Genomic DNA, 14,620 nt, shown 5'->3' with positions numbered 1-14,620 from the left:
GAAGTAATCGCCCTCACACAGCCAGTTCCACTACGGTCCACTGTTGACGATACCTCTCATCTTTGCATCAACGCAACGCACTCTGCCTCCGACAGGCATCAAACGTACTATCCGAAAAGCCCTAATTTTCTTAGTAATGTGCTCTTCTTCTTCTTTTGCATCTACCTTCTCTCTATTCCCTGCGAAGTCGCCGTCGATTTCACGACGACGGAATGTTATTCCGCCTTACTCGCATCTATTCCTAGGCCATCTCAGGCCCACTAACTCTAAATTTCGTATTGCTGCTTCAATTACTGAAAGAGACCTTGAGCTCTCGTCTTGGTTTAATCCCGACCATCCCAACAACGACGGCTATGGTGGATGGATATTTCTCAACTCTCCAACCAGCGACGCAAAAATCGAGAGACGAGGTTAATTTTACTTCATTATCACATTTTCCCCTTGATTTTCTATAATTTGGTTTGTGTTTACGGTATTGTCTTTCGCAGGGGTGCCTCGTTTCGTAATAGGCGTGGTCGGGACCTCGCTTGTTGTTTTGTTCGCAGCCATTTCTCACATTTCACTATCTAGACGAGGTCAGTTGGATATCATAATTCTGTTTTCACGAAATTGGGTATCTTCCTTTAACTAGCGGTTATATTTTTTTTAATTGGTTGAGCTTTTCTTTCATTTCCCTTGAGTATGAATTACAAGTTGGCAAGATTTAAGTACTATCTTAGTAATGGGATTTAGTTAATACATAATTGCATGTGGAAAATTGAAAAGATTGTTTATTTAGTGAGTATGTGTCTTTTTACAGGGTTTAAGTTCCAGTGGCGTACTCCCTTGAGATCATTAGAAGGGGTATTTAGTCGTATGGAAAATGAAAGCGATCAAGGCAAAACAGTGGAGGATAGTTTAACCAATCACGACCTACTGACTGAATCTGGTGCTGAGTCTATACCTAATTCTAAGGTTTATGACGCTGTTACTTCAGGTATTTTGTTCAAACATCGATAAATCATAGATCAGGATGTATTATTACATTAATGCTTCTTACTACTGAAATTTGAGTTGGGACCTTATCTTTTAAGTTGGGAGATTGGGATGTTGATCGCATAGATTATAATTTTGCCTCAGTACTACTCTTAAATTTAGTCTTGTAAAAGCTGTTCATGAACAATAGTTTACCTCGTTTGAACATCGTTATACTCATTCACCTTATGCTGGAAAGTACGTGTTGTTTCATAGTAATGCTTGGTTGCATGGAGAAATTTAAAAGGAAAAAGTTATGAAGTTGTCTCTTTGGGGGTACTACGAGTGCATTGTGAGATGCAAAAATCCCATTCCTTTGCCTGATAAGGAGGTTTCTTGGACGGAAGAATGAAAGTGAGCACATTTCATATGTATTGCTTTCCCTAGACTCGTCTGTTTTCTCTATAAGATTTACCTGTTGCATCACAAGATATAGTCTGGAATTGTGTTAGTAGGTTAGTCTCTGATATGAAGAGGATTGAGCATGGTGCACTTAATGCCTTCAACTTCCCATTTTACCCCTTCTTAACTAGCATTAAGATTATGGCAAATCAAAGAGGTTGGAATGGCTAAAAGTTCACTCTTTCATCCCTGCAATAAAATGGAATATTGCAAGTAACTCCCCAGCATCATACTTCTCTTTGTATTTTCACTGATAAAACCTATGATTTGTTTGGTATCTATAGAATGATTGTTCATGATAGCTGTTGATATTTGGAGTGTACTGTCAAGATATACGTGTTTGCGTTGATTGTCAATGATTGTGGCTACATATCTTGCCCTTGTGTGTTTTAGATATCTCAACTACATACAACCATGATAATCATACATTTCTTCTTATTTTAATGTATTTCAGATTCTGGAAATAAGCCTGAAAGAGTTATAATTTCCGCTCCTGTGGATTCTGCTCAAGATGAAGCTTTATCGATTTTGAAGAAACTGAAGGTCTGCTCAGGATTTTTTTTTTTTTTTTTTTTTTTTTGTCAGTTTATAAGAAACACAAATTTAATCAAATATGGGAAAACTCTTAAGTTGGACCATGACCAGGATCAACTTAAATTTTGCTTCCTACTATATGTTGTAGATGCCTACACGTATCTAGAAATTTCTACCACTTTTTGGAATTTAATTCTAAAATGAATAATTTTGAGAAATTCTTAAAATTATGTGTATTTATGATACGAATAATTAAGGTTTGGACGTATGAGTTATGTCATTGATTCTCATGAAGCATAGTTTCTCAAAGCCCATTCTTTTCATAATGAAGCCAACTGCACAATACAGTTTCCCTTAAATTTTTATTTTCATGTTCTGGTGTCTGATTGTGCATTGTTCCCATATTATTTAGCCTTTCATTCAAGTTCATCGAGAAATAAAAGTTTAGGTCCAAGTGTGAGCATGAACATCTCAAAGAGTAGGATATGTGTACAGGTTATTGAAGATGATATTGATGCTGGAGAGTTGTGTAGTAGAAGAGAATATGCAAGGTGGCTAGTTCATATGTATTCGTCACTGGAAAGGTAGAAATTAGTAAAGTTCTTTTCTGAATTAACATGTTCACCATTTAAATCATTTCCCCCATTCTCCAAAACAGGAATCCAAAACACCATATTATTCCATCAGTTTTGCTTTCTGGGTCAACAATTGCTGCCTTTGATGATATAAGTATGGAAGATCCTGATTTTGAGTCCATTCAAGGTGGGGTTTCCTCGTATTATTTTCTTGTTTGAGAGAAAGTGTTTAGTTGGTCATAGCAGTTAATGAATTAGTTCTGGACTTAATTTCAGCTCTAGCAGAAGCTGGTATCTTACCCAGCAAGTTATCACCAAACTACGGATATGATGGCTTGGGAGATCGGGAGAAAACCTACTTTTTTCCTGAGAGGTACGACATCTGCATGAAATTTAGGATCTATTTGAATTCCATTTACGACCGTATCTGTAATGATGCAGGTTTGTATCTCGCCAGACCTTGATCGACTGGAAAGCCCAGTTAGATTATGAGGTTGTTCCTGGAATACTAGAACGGGTACAGAATTTCTTATTTAATCCATTACTTTTCAATTGATTCGGAATTGTTTCCTCTTTAAACTACATATAACCAATGATTATCAGTGTGTCATTGCTTTTGACTTTTTCTACAGTCCAGATATCAAGTACAAAGGTGGGTTTTATGGACTTGAAGGAGATCAGTTCAGAAGCATCACCACAATTGTTCATGGATATTTTAGCTGGGGAGAGAAGCATTCACAGAAAAGTTTTTGGTATTCCTTTTATCCTAGTTATTCTGTTCTGTCTACTCACGAAGTTATTAGGTTTTATTTTTTTATAATAATGTCTCATATGAAAACTGTACAAAGATTGGGGGGTGGAGCTTAAGAGTTATGTACATTTTATGTTGCCTCTAAAAAAACCTCTGAATGTTATATCTTCTGTTCACAGGTCAAATCAAACGGTTTCAACCGAACAAGCCTTCAACAAAAGCACAAGTAGCAGTTGCACTGGTAAGTGGCAGGATGGCAGAAGCAATCTCTTTTGAATTATCAAGACTGGAATCAGAGAGATCTGCTAGAAAAGCTGAGATAGAAGATATCAAGTTGGAATTGTTAGAAAGAGGAGACATACAAAGGTATTGGGATAAGAAGCTAACTGAGGAGAAAGAACGCCTGATCAAGGTGGAGGAGCTTTATCTTACCGCTATCGGTGATTTGGGAGAGGAGAAGATGGTTCAAGAGAAGTTTTTTTCTGAGTATTTAAAGGAGAAGGCATCTATAAACTGTCAGAGGCAATTGCTTCTCAGCCTCAAGGAAGAAGTTGATGGGATGACAGAAAAGCTTCTTTCTGAGAGATCTATATGTGAGGCAGAGAAGAGCGAGCTACACAATATGCACGTCCGTTTACAGAGCCAGCTTGAAGTAACGCTCGATACGAAATCTGTGCTTGAAGCTGAGAAAGAAGCTCTCCGTATTCTTAGGTAATTGACTTTTTAGTTCATCTTGTCCTAGCTTCTTTCTTTTTGACTTTTGAACTATTTCTTCTTGTCTGTGTAAATTTACTTTTGTCTTTGTTATTCCTTCGTGAGGTACGTGCCAGGACTGCTAGCCCTTTAGAAACCTGAACCTGCAAATAACTCGACTAATATCCTCCATTAAATGTGGGCAATAATATGACTTATATGTACATGTATGCTATAGAAGCTGTTGTAGCCTTTCGGTTTACAGTACGAAATCGTTTAGAAAATAGCCTATGTCTGTATGCAAAATCTGAGGTTTGGAAACTCAGCTATCTTTTATTTTTGGTACCATTGCATGCAGATCTTGGGTAGAAGATGAAGCAAGGAAGAGTCAAGCTCGTGCAAAGGTTCTTGAGGAGGTCGGACGAAGGTGGAAATGGGACGATCAAGCTTGAATTTTCTCACATACTGCGATGTAAAGTTGACCCCAAGTTCGTTCATAAGTTTTTTTTGGATATGAAACAGAGTTCGTGTCTTATTTTTGCTAGTATATTTGCGAAGTCGAATCAGGATTACAACATCTTGCTGTCGTAACACACTTGATCATAAATCAATTGAGATTGAGAATTCAAGGTTAGTTTCATTTTCACTAGAAGATAAAGCTTTTGCTTATACTCTCTAGAATCTGTTGCTCCTCTGTCTCCCAGGCATCGGGTCCTATTTCAAGCCATTCTTTTTACAGATCTTTAATTGTAACTTCGATGGCTCTGTCCTGATGAATTTCAGCATGCAATCTCTTTCATGTTTTCAATGATTAAAGCTGGAATTGATTTTGAGCAAATGTACATTGTTCTATCTTCCACGGGGACCAATAAGGTCCACAAATACAGCGCTCTTGGATGACATAGATTGGCTGCTACTGTGACATCCGGGTTCTCTTATTTATGACCCCGAAAGCAACCTATCCCGGCATTCTCAAAGTTTGGCTCACTAATATTCTCCAGTTGGTTTAGATTCTCAAATTTCTTGTGAGATCTCACGTTGATGGAAGAGGGGAACGAAACATTCCTTATAAGTGTGTAGAAATCTCTCTCTAGAAAATACGTATTAAAATTATGAGACTGACGACGATATGTAATGGCTCAAAACGGTATCAAAGCCAGACATTGGGTGGTCTACTAGCGAGAATGCTGGAGCTCCAAGGGGTGGATTGTGAGATCCTATATCAGTCTGTTAGCGAGAATGTTGGGGCTCCAATGAGTGGATTGTGAGATCCTACGTTGGAGAGGGGGATGAAACATTTTTTTATAAGGGTGTGAAAATCTCTCCTTAACAGATATGTTTTAAAATCGTGAGGCTAGCGACGATACGTAACAGGTCAATACCGACAATATCGGCTAGCAGTGGGCTTGAACTATTACATTTTTCCTCCTACTGCAACCCTAATTGATGGGCAAATATCACTTTACAACCGGTTTAGATGTCGGGATCTCACCTTTTCATAACTTGCTTATCTAAAACAAATTACTAGAACTTTTCTACTTCCCATCATCTTGTCACCCCGTTCTAAAATTGGCGGTGGATTTTACTTTTGCATAATCCTTAAACCAAAAGGATTCAATATGGAGGCAATAGGTTACAGCGCATCGCACGCTAATTTTTGAACAATGATAGCGGCTGACAGAAGAAAACAAGAAGTCCGAGAGACATGTCAAAAAGGGTAAAGGCATTTGTTTGGCGCTTGACAGCATGGTTCCATATGCATCGGTCCACTGCAGCCAACGGCCAAGAATTAAATTTCAGCCTTACCTTCGCTACCCAAACCTACCCTTCAACCCATCGTGTCCATCTTCGTTCACACTCGTTCTGTGGTAAGCTTTAACGCACCATTTTCTTAATGTAATTTAAGGTTGGCCCCTCAAACCCCTTTAAAAATTTCCCTCTAGATGTTCCATATCAATGTCAAATAAACAATTTGAAGTTATAGTCTCAACCCCCATTTTATTGTCTTTTTGGGTTCTGCTGTGGAGGGTAGCAGCTTTTGAGCTTAATGATTTTCTTTCCTAAACAACTCTTAAGCAGGGTATATTACAGACCCATTAGATTATAAGATTGTTAGATGACTTTGGTCCATTAATTAGGCTGGAAGCTGTCGAAGTTAAAGAGTTTGACAAACACCCACCAATTAGGTAGCCAAGAGCCAGGGGGAACATTTGTATTTATTGGGACAAGTGAAAGTTTGTTCTCTTCTTTACCCACAATTTAACTCTCCTGGGCTTAATCCCCTTCATTCTTTTGATGCAGATATAGACAGAACTCGGATAAGAAAGGGAGTTCATCGGCCGGACGTTTCCCTTCAAATTCAACAGTGACTACCGTCTCTTTCAGCTTTGTTTTTTTGGTGTTATTACTCTGTGCTCAATCCTTTGAACGAGTGGTGTTACTTGTTAAATGCCCACAAATTCATGGGACGCAATCCTTTTGGAGAAAGATTGGCCACTCGTTATTAGTGGTTACCGTGGCTCTTAGCAAGTTAGCATCAGAATTTGTCTTAAACTTCAAAGTAAGTCTGCTGTCTGTAGGATCCATAAACATGAGAAGATGGTAAGGGTGTTAGCCTGATGGGTTTGATTGAAACATGGACATTGAATTTGCGTCTTAATTGAAAAAACTGGCCTGGTTTCTGGTTAGAACCCTCATTAGGATTGTACTACTGCAGTTCTTTCGGCTTGTCTGCATTTTAGGGGTTCAATGGTTTGAAATGATAGCCATGGAGGTGGGGAGGAATGGACAATACAGCTTCCAAGAACTGGGTTATCTCAACTGGAAAGCTAAAATGTTTATGTCAGTATTTGCTTGATGGTACTCAGGCTAGGGCTTTTGGTTGCTGCTTCAGTTGCAGCCTATGCAGTAAGACAGCTCAATGTTAAAAACTCAAACTCAGTCGCCTCGGTCGACAAGCTCACCGGTATTCATATGTTTGAACTGCGTTGTCTTCTTCTTTCATCAGCTTTTGTCTCATTTATCTTGCTGGATAAGTTGTATATGTTGTCTGATATATTGAAATTATTCCTGTTTGTTGCTTAGAAAATGGTGAAGAGAAGGAGGAGGTTAAACATTCTAACCATGGCTTCAAAGATGATTATGTAAGTAGATGTTCATAACTTACCAGATTTTTTTACAATTTCTAATCTTGAAATCATCTTGTTTAACTGAAAGAGCTTTCTTTTATACTAGGGGGAAGAAGAGGAGGAAGAAGAAGTCAAGTTAATTAGTAGCGTATTCGATCAAGTTCCTGTTTATATAACTGAAGATGAAGAGATTTTACCTGAATTTGAAGACCTTCTTTCTGGGGAGATTGAATTTCCATTACCTGAAATTGATGACAATAAAGCTGGGAAGGATAGAGCCTATGAAACTGAGATGGCGAACAATGCGAGTGAACTCGAGCGATTGCGCAGCTTAGTAAAGGAATTGGAGGAGAGGGAAGTAAAGCTTGAAGGCGAATTGCTCGAATACTATGGATTGAAAGAACAGGAATCCGACGTTACAGAGTTACAGAGACAGCTCAAGATCAAGACAGTAGAGATTGATATGCTTAATATTACCATTAGCTCTTTTCAGGCTGAAAGGAAGAAGCTTCAAGAAGAGATTGCACAAGCTGCTACAGTGAAGAAGGAGTTGGAATTTGCAAGGAGTAAGATCAAAGAGTTGCAGAGACAGATACAGCTTGATGCTAACCAAACAAAAGGGCAGCTATTATTACTCAAGCAACAAGTTTCTGGTCTACAGGCAAAGGAGCAGGAAACTATAAAAAAGGATTCTGAAATAGAAAAGAAGTTGAAAGCTGTGAAGGAATTGGAGGTTGAAGTTATGGAACTTAAGCGGAAGAACAAAGAGCTTCAAATCGAAAAGCGGGAGCTGACTATTAAACTAGGTGCTGCTGAAAATAGAATCTCGACCCTGTCGAACATGACAGAGGTAAGAACTAGAAATAGCTCTAACGCTTCTTTATCCATTTTTATGTTTCGATCCAAAAAAAAGTAGATATGCAGTACATAGATATTCAGCTGGCGGAGTAAGATTCCTATAGAGTAATCAATGTCTGTTTCAATTAAGCAGCATAATCTGATGGTCTTGTCGGATGGAACAAATGTATGTTTTTGCTTTAATGTTCTTTAGATATTAGCTCATACGGATTGGGGTTGCATGTTAAGAAATTAGGAAATAGGATAATCTTGAGGAAATATTGTTTACAAAGAGGATTGAAATTGTATAGTCCAAGCCCACCGCTAGCTGATATTGTCCTCTTTGGACTTTCTCCAAGGTTTTAAAACGCTTTTGCTAGGGAGAGGTTTCCACATCCTTATAGGGAATTCTTTGTTCCCCTCTCCAACGGATGTGAGATCTCACAATCCACCCCCCTTAAGGGCCTAGCGTCCTTGTTGGCACACTACCCAGTGTCTGGCTCTGATACCATTTAAAATAGGTCAAGTCTACCGTTAGCAGATATTATCCTCTTTGGGCTTTTTCTTTTGAGCTTCCCCCCAAGGTTTTAAAACACGTCTGCTAGGGAGAAGTTTCCATACCTTTATAAGAAATGTTTCATTCCCCTCTCCAACCGATGTGGGATCTCACAATTCACCCCCCTTGAGGGCCTAGCGTCCTTGCTGGCACACTGTCTAGTGTTTAGCTCTTATATCATTTGTAACAGCTCAAGCCCACCGCTAGCAGATATTGTCCTCTTTAGGCTTTTTCGTCTAGGCTTTCTCCCATGGTTTTAAAACGCGTCTGCTAGGGAGAGGTTTCCACACCTTTATAAGAAATGCTTCCTTCCCCTCTCTGGGCGATGTGGGATCTCATAGAAAATGCTTATAGTTTTATCTGAAGAAGGCTTGGTTTTTTATTGCAAAAAGGTTTTGAGTGCCCATTTTTCTTACAACGTCTTACACTGTTGCAGAGTGAATTGGTATCCCAGACTAGAGAGGAAGTCAACAATTTAAGGCATACAAATGAGGACTTAATAAAGCAAGTTGAAGGACTTCAGATGAATAGGTTCAGTGAAGTTGAAGAGTTAGTGTACCTTCGATGGGTCAATGCATGCTTGAGATATGAACTTCGCAATTACCAAGCTCCTACAGGAAAAGTATCAGCTCGTGATCTCAACAAGAATTTGAGCCCAAAATCTCAGGAGAAGGCTAAACAACTCATGTTGGAGTACGCAGGATCGGAACGTGGACAAGGAGACACAGATCTCGAAAGCAACTTCTCCCAACCATCTTCACCTGGAAGTGAGGATTTTGACAATGCTTCCATTGATAGTTCCTTTAGTAGATATAGTAGCCTCAGTAAGAAACCTAGCTTGATCCAGAAGTTGAAGAAATGGGGTGGTAGAAGCAAAGATGATTCTAGTGTCGTTTCTTCACCAGCCAGATCCTTTTCCGGGGGTTCTCCGAGCAGGATGAGCATGAGTCAGAAGCCAAGGGGTCCATTAGAAGCATTGATGCTTAGAAATACAAGTGATAGTGTTGCAATCACCTCGTTCGGTACGATGGAACAGGAAATACCCGACTCTCCGGGCACTCCGAATCTCCCAAGTATCAGAACACAGACTCCTAACGACTCCTTGAATTCGGTTGCATCATCATTCCAACTGATGTCTAAATCTGTTGGAGGAGTTTTAGATGAGAAATATCCAGCATACAAAGATCGACATAAGTTGGCATTAGCAAGAGAGAAGCAAATTAAGGAAAGGGCTGATCAGGCAAGAGCAGAGAGGTTTGGCAATATTTCAAATTCAAATTTGAACCCTGAATTTAAAGGCAAGACTGAGAGAGACAGACCTGTTGTTTTGCCGCCAAAACTTTCTCAAATAAAGGAAAAACCAGTTGTATCTAGTGATGCTGCTGATGTATCAGGTGAAAATAAGAAGATTGAATCTTCATCTATCAGCAGGATGAAGCTAGCAGAGATTGAGAAGCGGCCTCCACGGGTACCTAAGCCACCACCAAAACCATCGGCAGGTGCTTCGGTAAGCACGAATCCCAATCCTCGGGGTGGTGTACCAGCTGCTCCACCTCTTCCACCTCCACCTCCTGGTGCCCCACCACCTCCTCCGACCGGTGGACCACCTCGTCCACCTCCTCCTCCAGGGAGCTTAGCTAAAGGTGTAGGTGGTGATAAGGTTCATAGAGCTCCTGAGTTAGTTGAATTCTATCAGTCACTGATGAAACGAGAAGCAAAGAAGGATACTCCTTTGCTTTCTTCTACATCATCTAATGTATCTGATGCTAGAAGCAACATGATTGGAGAGATTGAAAACAGATCATCATTCCTCATAGCGGTGAGTAGATCATCATTTTGCCATTAATGTTGCATTTTATAGGTATTATACCTGTACTAATTGGACAGTGGTTACTTCGTTTACTTAATCCAGGTAAAAGCAGATGTGGAAACTCAAGGTGATTTTGTTATATCATTGGCGGCTGAAGTTCGAGCAGCTACATTCTCTAATATAGAGGATGTCGTGGCGTTCGTAAATTGGTTAGATGAAGAGCTATCGTTCTTGGTACGACATTTGCTGTGTAATTTTGTTGTACAGCTCGTTCTCTAGTCTAGACTCTCCATATTGTATCTCCTTGTTTTATATTGTACTTTCTTTTGTGTTTGATTAAGGTCGATGAAAGGGCAGTTCTGAAGCACTTCGATTGGCCAGAAGGAAAAGCGGATGCTTTGAGAGAGGCGTCTTTCGAGTATCAGGACCTAATGAAGTTGGAGAAGCGGGTCACCACGTTTGTTGATGAACCTAAACTCCCATGTGAAGCAGCTTTGAAGAAAATGTACTCCTTGCTTGAGAAGTAAGTATCTCTTGCAATGACATGGTTCTTATTGGAGATGGAATTTGGAAATTCGCATCTTTGTCATGTCAAGTAGTTCAATCACCATCCGGGATTCTCGTAAAGTTAGCTCTCGAGTATTTAGTATGATAACTGTTAGAAACTTTACTGGTTTACCTTAAGACAGAAACATATGCATTACTTTGTGCTGCCATTGCCAACATTGAGAACATAGTTTTTTCACTTTGTGTTGTCATCTCCAATCATTGTTTTTGGTTCATCTTTTGGCAGGGTTGAGCAGAGTGTCTACGCGCTTCTACGCACAAGAGACATGGCTATCTCGCGGTATAGAGAGTTCGGAATTCCAGTCGATTGGTTGTCTGATACAGGGGTTGTTGGAAAGGTATAACTTTGAGAAGTTCAATATTTTCTTAGTTGAGAAATTTGGATCTTGAGTTTAGTTACATCTCGTTACGATATTGAAATGCTAGTTAGTATTGAACCGTCTCTTTGATACTCATAAACGCCTCAAAATGTTTAACATAATCATACTTTTACAAGTGCAGATTAAGCTCTCATCCGTACAATTAGCAAGAAAATACATGAAGCGTGTAGCATCAGAACTAGATGCAATGAGTGAACCAGAGAAGGAGCCAAACAGAGAGTTTTTGGTCTTGCAAGGTGTCCGTTTTGCTTTCCGTGTTCATCAGGTATATTTTACGTGCCATCATCATTCATCGGTCGATCAACTGCATTTCAAATTTGAATGTTGTTTCCAATCAAATTCTAACTGATGAACAAAATCTTGATACTCTTTTTACCTGAAGAACCTGTATAGTATTTGAAAACATTACAAGTGTAGCTGACATATTGGATTCGATATGTTTCCAGTTCGCTGGAGGCTTCGACGCCGAGAGCATGAAGGCTTTTGAAGAGTTGAGGAGCCGAGTTCATACAACACAGATAGGAGATGACAATAAGCAAGAAGCCTGAATTTCTCATTCAAGTTCATCATCCTAATTTAATTTCAGCAATCATATCATACCTGTAACTCAACGCTACAACAGATAGAAATGAATGGGAAATAAATTATCATTTGATGCCTCATTTTAAACAATATCAAGTCAAATTGCAAATTCTCTGCCCCAATCGAAGCCCTGCACTATTTTTTTCCTCTGAATATTTTGTATCCTAAACCTTTTGGCAGATTATAATCATTGTACATTTGCCTTATGACCCTTGAACAGGGCCTTGGTTAATTGACAATTACTATGATTTGAGTCTGTGTGCTTGATTACATCAACGCATTGTGATCACAAGACTTCTGTCCGTGAACTTGGCACCACCCACCTTACCTTGAATTTCTTTAGGCAGAGAAATTACACGCCTCTGATCCCCAGCTTCCACCAACAGCTCAGATCCTCCCCTATACTGCATTTTCAAATAATGGAACTAATGATTACATGAATGTAAAAGTGATTCTGTTGCAAATGCGTACTTAAGCATTAACTGAGTCTAATGCATACTCAATGGATCGTTATTTGATACTAAACTCATAGCTCCTTGCAGAGGAGGATATTCGCTCGCCCCATTTCTAACTCAATAGATAAGTCATTCCAAATTTCCTACCCCATAATATCTTCTGTTCTAATTTTAGGAATATGAAAAACATATCAGATCATTTGAGCAAGTTTTCCAATGGAAATCCTCAAAGGTATGGAAGAACATTCAAGAGTATTCATCAATAAGGGAGAGAACGAACGTGCCTGGTAAAGCCTGATTTCTGACTTCTCGAAGCCTGGCATGAGAAGTGTAACCGATTTGTTTCCAGGATTGAATTTTACAGGTGATGGCAGATTGGTGGAGTGGCTTTTAGACGAAGAAAGAAGGTTCCTCGGGCCTTTACTTGATGCATCAAGAAGAACTGTGTTCCAATCTACAGGGGAACCAACTGAGATCTGTGGCATAAAGGCCAAAGGCAAGGGTGAAAAATTCTCCTTCAATCTAGCAGCTGATTCTGCATCCAAGCCTGAAGAAATGGAAGCAAATGCACCAGAAATTTGTGCACCAGCTTGAATAGTGCAACCCCAGTACCGTAATGCAGACTTCACAGAGGCAGGACTAGTTGGGTCCATCACTATGAAGCAGCTAAATCTTCTTGGCTCTGCAATTGCAGAAGATCCTCTCTGCACCATGAATGACCATTAAACAATTCCGCAAGTTTCATTCATATTGTTTGGCAAGAATGCAAACCAATTTACCTCTAACATGTGTTCCAGTGCCTGCCATGTATCGGTACTGGTTCTACCACTGAGATGGGAGCCTGGGCTGCTTATATTCATGGCTTCATCAACAAGCCTCATAATTGAAGGAGTAGCCAACCTCCCAAGATCAGTTTTTTCAGCAATACTCCTCAGATATTTTAAGTACAACCTATCCAAAATTCTTTTAGTAATACAGTTTCTTTTTCCTCAAATTTGCACAGGGGAGGTGTAGAGAAAGAGCATCTCAAACCTTGCTTTACTGGTTGCTCCGATCATCCTTATCGTTTCTTCGGTGCAGATACCGTCATATACTACTATGTCATATTTAGCTTTTTGGTCTGTTTGGGCCATAATACCTGATAACCCAAGAAATCTCTCAAGCTGAAGTACTGAAAAGATAGAATCCATTCCTGGGAGTATCCCAAGCTCTTCTCCAACAATCTATTAAAACTTCCAAAAGTTAAAATACTGAAATGCAATCTAGCATTTTATAATGCAACATATTCTAAGGTTCACATACCCACCCCTTCAAGAGTTCCTTGTGTCATATTAAGACGGGAATCAGCTTGCTTTAGCCGTTTAAGAGGTTCAAGAAGCATCTGTGATCATTGACAAGATAAGTCTGAAACCCAAAGCAGAACCATGATGACAGAAAGAGAAGTGAACGGAAAAACACACTTGAGTGGTTTCCAACCTAACAGCTGAAAGGTTGTGACTACATTCAACGGGAGAATTTCCAATTTTGCAATCAAGAAGATACTCAGGAGTAGCGTCTTGATTATGTATCACCAGGCATGTGCGCAGTCCAGACAATGCAAATTGCTGATAATCCATCAAATCAAGAGAAAATACATAAATGGAAGATAATTAAATCTGTGCACAAATTTTCAGAGAGTACTTAAGAATGGTAAGATCCCAGGAACATAATAGATCTTTCAATTAGCTTAAGAATGGCTCCCCATCGATATAAATCATCACGGATCCATAAATTCCATTCCCATACTCAATAATTCATGTTTAAATCGGGAATGCGAGCAATCCAGCATAAACATCTCTAATTTCCAAGCATAGAAGTAGGACAAAAAAGCAAGAACTCAACAACTTCATAAAAAGCATGGATAAAAAAGTAGTCAAGAAAATCAAACGCCTAAACAGTCCAAAAAACACACAATACACACACCCGAGCAGCGAATACTGCGGAAGTAGTCTTTCCTGAGCCTCCTTTGCCAAGAAAAGTGAGCATCTTGGGTTGATTTTGAGAAGAAACATCCGTAACCTCTTTTGAAGCCTCAATGGCCATAGATCTTCTTCTACATGGAGCTGTTCTTGTTCGTATTGAGATGGGAATTGGGTGCCCGAAGAAAGAAGCAGAGAAGAGCAGAGACGACGCCATGGATATCGGAACCTGCAACAATGTTCGCGTAGGTGGGTGGAGTCGCCGGCTGCGTTTATATAGGCATAGCCAAACATAAGCATGTGAAGTAGCTAACGCCGTTCTTCTGGCAACGCCATTTAGGCACTTCCCGCTCTGCCGCTATCGCCTAACCGAAAGGA

General features: G+C 39.6%; 3 protein-coding genes across 3 annotated transcripts; 2 read left to right on the top strand and 1 right to left on the bottom strand.

The window, feature by feature from the left end:
- Nucleotides 1-20: 20 nt before the first annotated feature.
- On the top strand, nt 21-4,603 carry LOC111781439 (SLH domain protein). The gene is made up of 11 exons (XM_023662025.2): nt 21-410; nt 489-575; nt 800-976; nt 1,871-1,959; nt 2,446-2,534; nt 2,609-2,712; nt 2,802-2,898; nt 2,967-3,042; nt 3,163-3,277; nt 3,456-3,987; nt 4,328-4,603. Exons 1-11 carry the CDS (start codon nt 137-139, stop codon nt 4,419-4,421), a joined length of 1,734 nt encoding a protein of 577 aa, XP_023517793.2. The 5' UTR covers nt 21-136; the 3' UTR covers nt 4,422-4,603.
- A 1,083-nt stretch (nt 4,604-5,686) lies between these two features.
- On the top strand, nt 5,687-11,919 carry LOC111792452 (protein CHUP1, chloroplastic). Its single transcript, XM_023673940.2, has 10 exons — nt 5,687-5,837; nt 6,271-6,934; nt 7,054-7,112; nt 7,204-7,947; nt 8,927-10,309; nt 10,403-10,534; nt 10,642-10,823; nt 11,094-11,205; nt 11,369-11,512; nt 11,694-11,919. Exons 2-10 carry the CDS (start codon nt 6,826-6,828, stop codon nt 11,793-11,795), a joined length of 2,967 nt encoding a protein of 988 aa, XP_023529708.2. The 5' UTR covers nt 5,687-5,837; nt 6,271-6,825; the 3' UTR covers nt 11,796-11,919.
- Nucleotides 11,873-14,618, bottom strand: LOC111792464 (P-loop containing nucleoside triphosphate hydrolases superfamily protein). Its single transcript, XM_023673962.2, has 7 exons — nt 14,247-14,618; nt 13,745-13,888; nt 13,591-13,665; nt 13,317-13,507; nt 13,064-13,235; nt 12,569-12,988; nt 11,873-12,233 (listed from the first exon to the last, which is right to left on the bottom strand). Exons 1-7 carry the CDS (start codon nt 14,457-14,459, stop codon nt 12,102-12,104), a joined length of 1,347 nt encoding a protein of 448 aa, XP_023529730.2. The 5' UTR covers nt 14,460-14,618; the 3' UTR covers nt 11,873-12,101.
- Between the last annotated feature and the right edge of the window lie 2 nt (nt 14,619-14,620).

This window comes from Cucurbita pepo, chromosome 1 (genome assembly GCF_057944985.1).
Source record: "Cucurbita pepo subsp. pepo isolate OVF chromosome 1, ASM5794498v1, whole genome shotgun sequence".
In the NCBI taxonomy this organism is placed as follows: Eukaryota; Viridiplantae; Streptophyta; class Magnoliopsida; order Cucurbitales; family Cucurbitaceae; genus Cucurbita; species Cucurbita pepo.
Note: the sequence above shows the minus strand (reverse complement) of the source record. Positions and strands in the feature narration are given on the sequence as shown.

Coding starts and splice junctions, on each gene's coding strand:
- LOC111781439 (XM_023662025.2), top strand. CDS start 137: ATGTGCTCTTCTTCTTCTTTTGCATCTACCTTCTCTCTATTCCCTGCG. Junction 411..488: donor CGCAAAAATCGAGAGACGAG/GTTAATTTTACT, acceptor TGTCTTTCGCAG/GGGTGCCTCGTTTCGTAATA. Junction 3,988..4,327: donor GAAGCTCTCCGTATTCTTAG/GTAATTGACTTT, acceptor CATTGCATGCAG/ATCTTGGGTAGAAGATGAAG.
- LOC111792452 (XM_023673940.2), top strand. CDS start 6,826: ATGGTACTCAGGCTAGGGCTTTTGGTTGCTGCTTCAGTTGCAGCCTAT. Junction 6,935..7,053: donor CTCGGTCGACAAGCTCACCG/GTATTCATATGT, acceptor TTTGTTGCTTAG/AAAATGGTGAAGAGAAGGAG. Junction 10,824..11,093: donor ATGTACTCCTTGCTTGAGAA/GTAAGTATCTCT, acceptor ATCTTTTGGCAG/GGTTGAGCAGAGTGTCTACG.
- LOC111792464 (XM_023673962.2), bottom strand. CDS start 14,459: ATGGCGTCGTCTCTGCTCTTCTCTGCTTCTTTCTTCGGGCACCCAATT. Junction 13,508..13,590: donor CACAAGGAACTCTTGAAGGG/GTGGGTATGTGA, acceptor AAGTTTTAATAG/ATTGTTGGAGAAGAGCTTGG. Junction 12,234..12,568: donor CAGAAATCAGGCTTTACCAG/GCACGTTCGTTC, acceptor TTGAAAATGCAG/TATAGGGGAGGATCTGAGCT.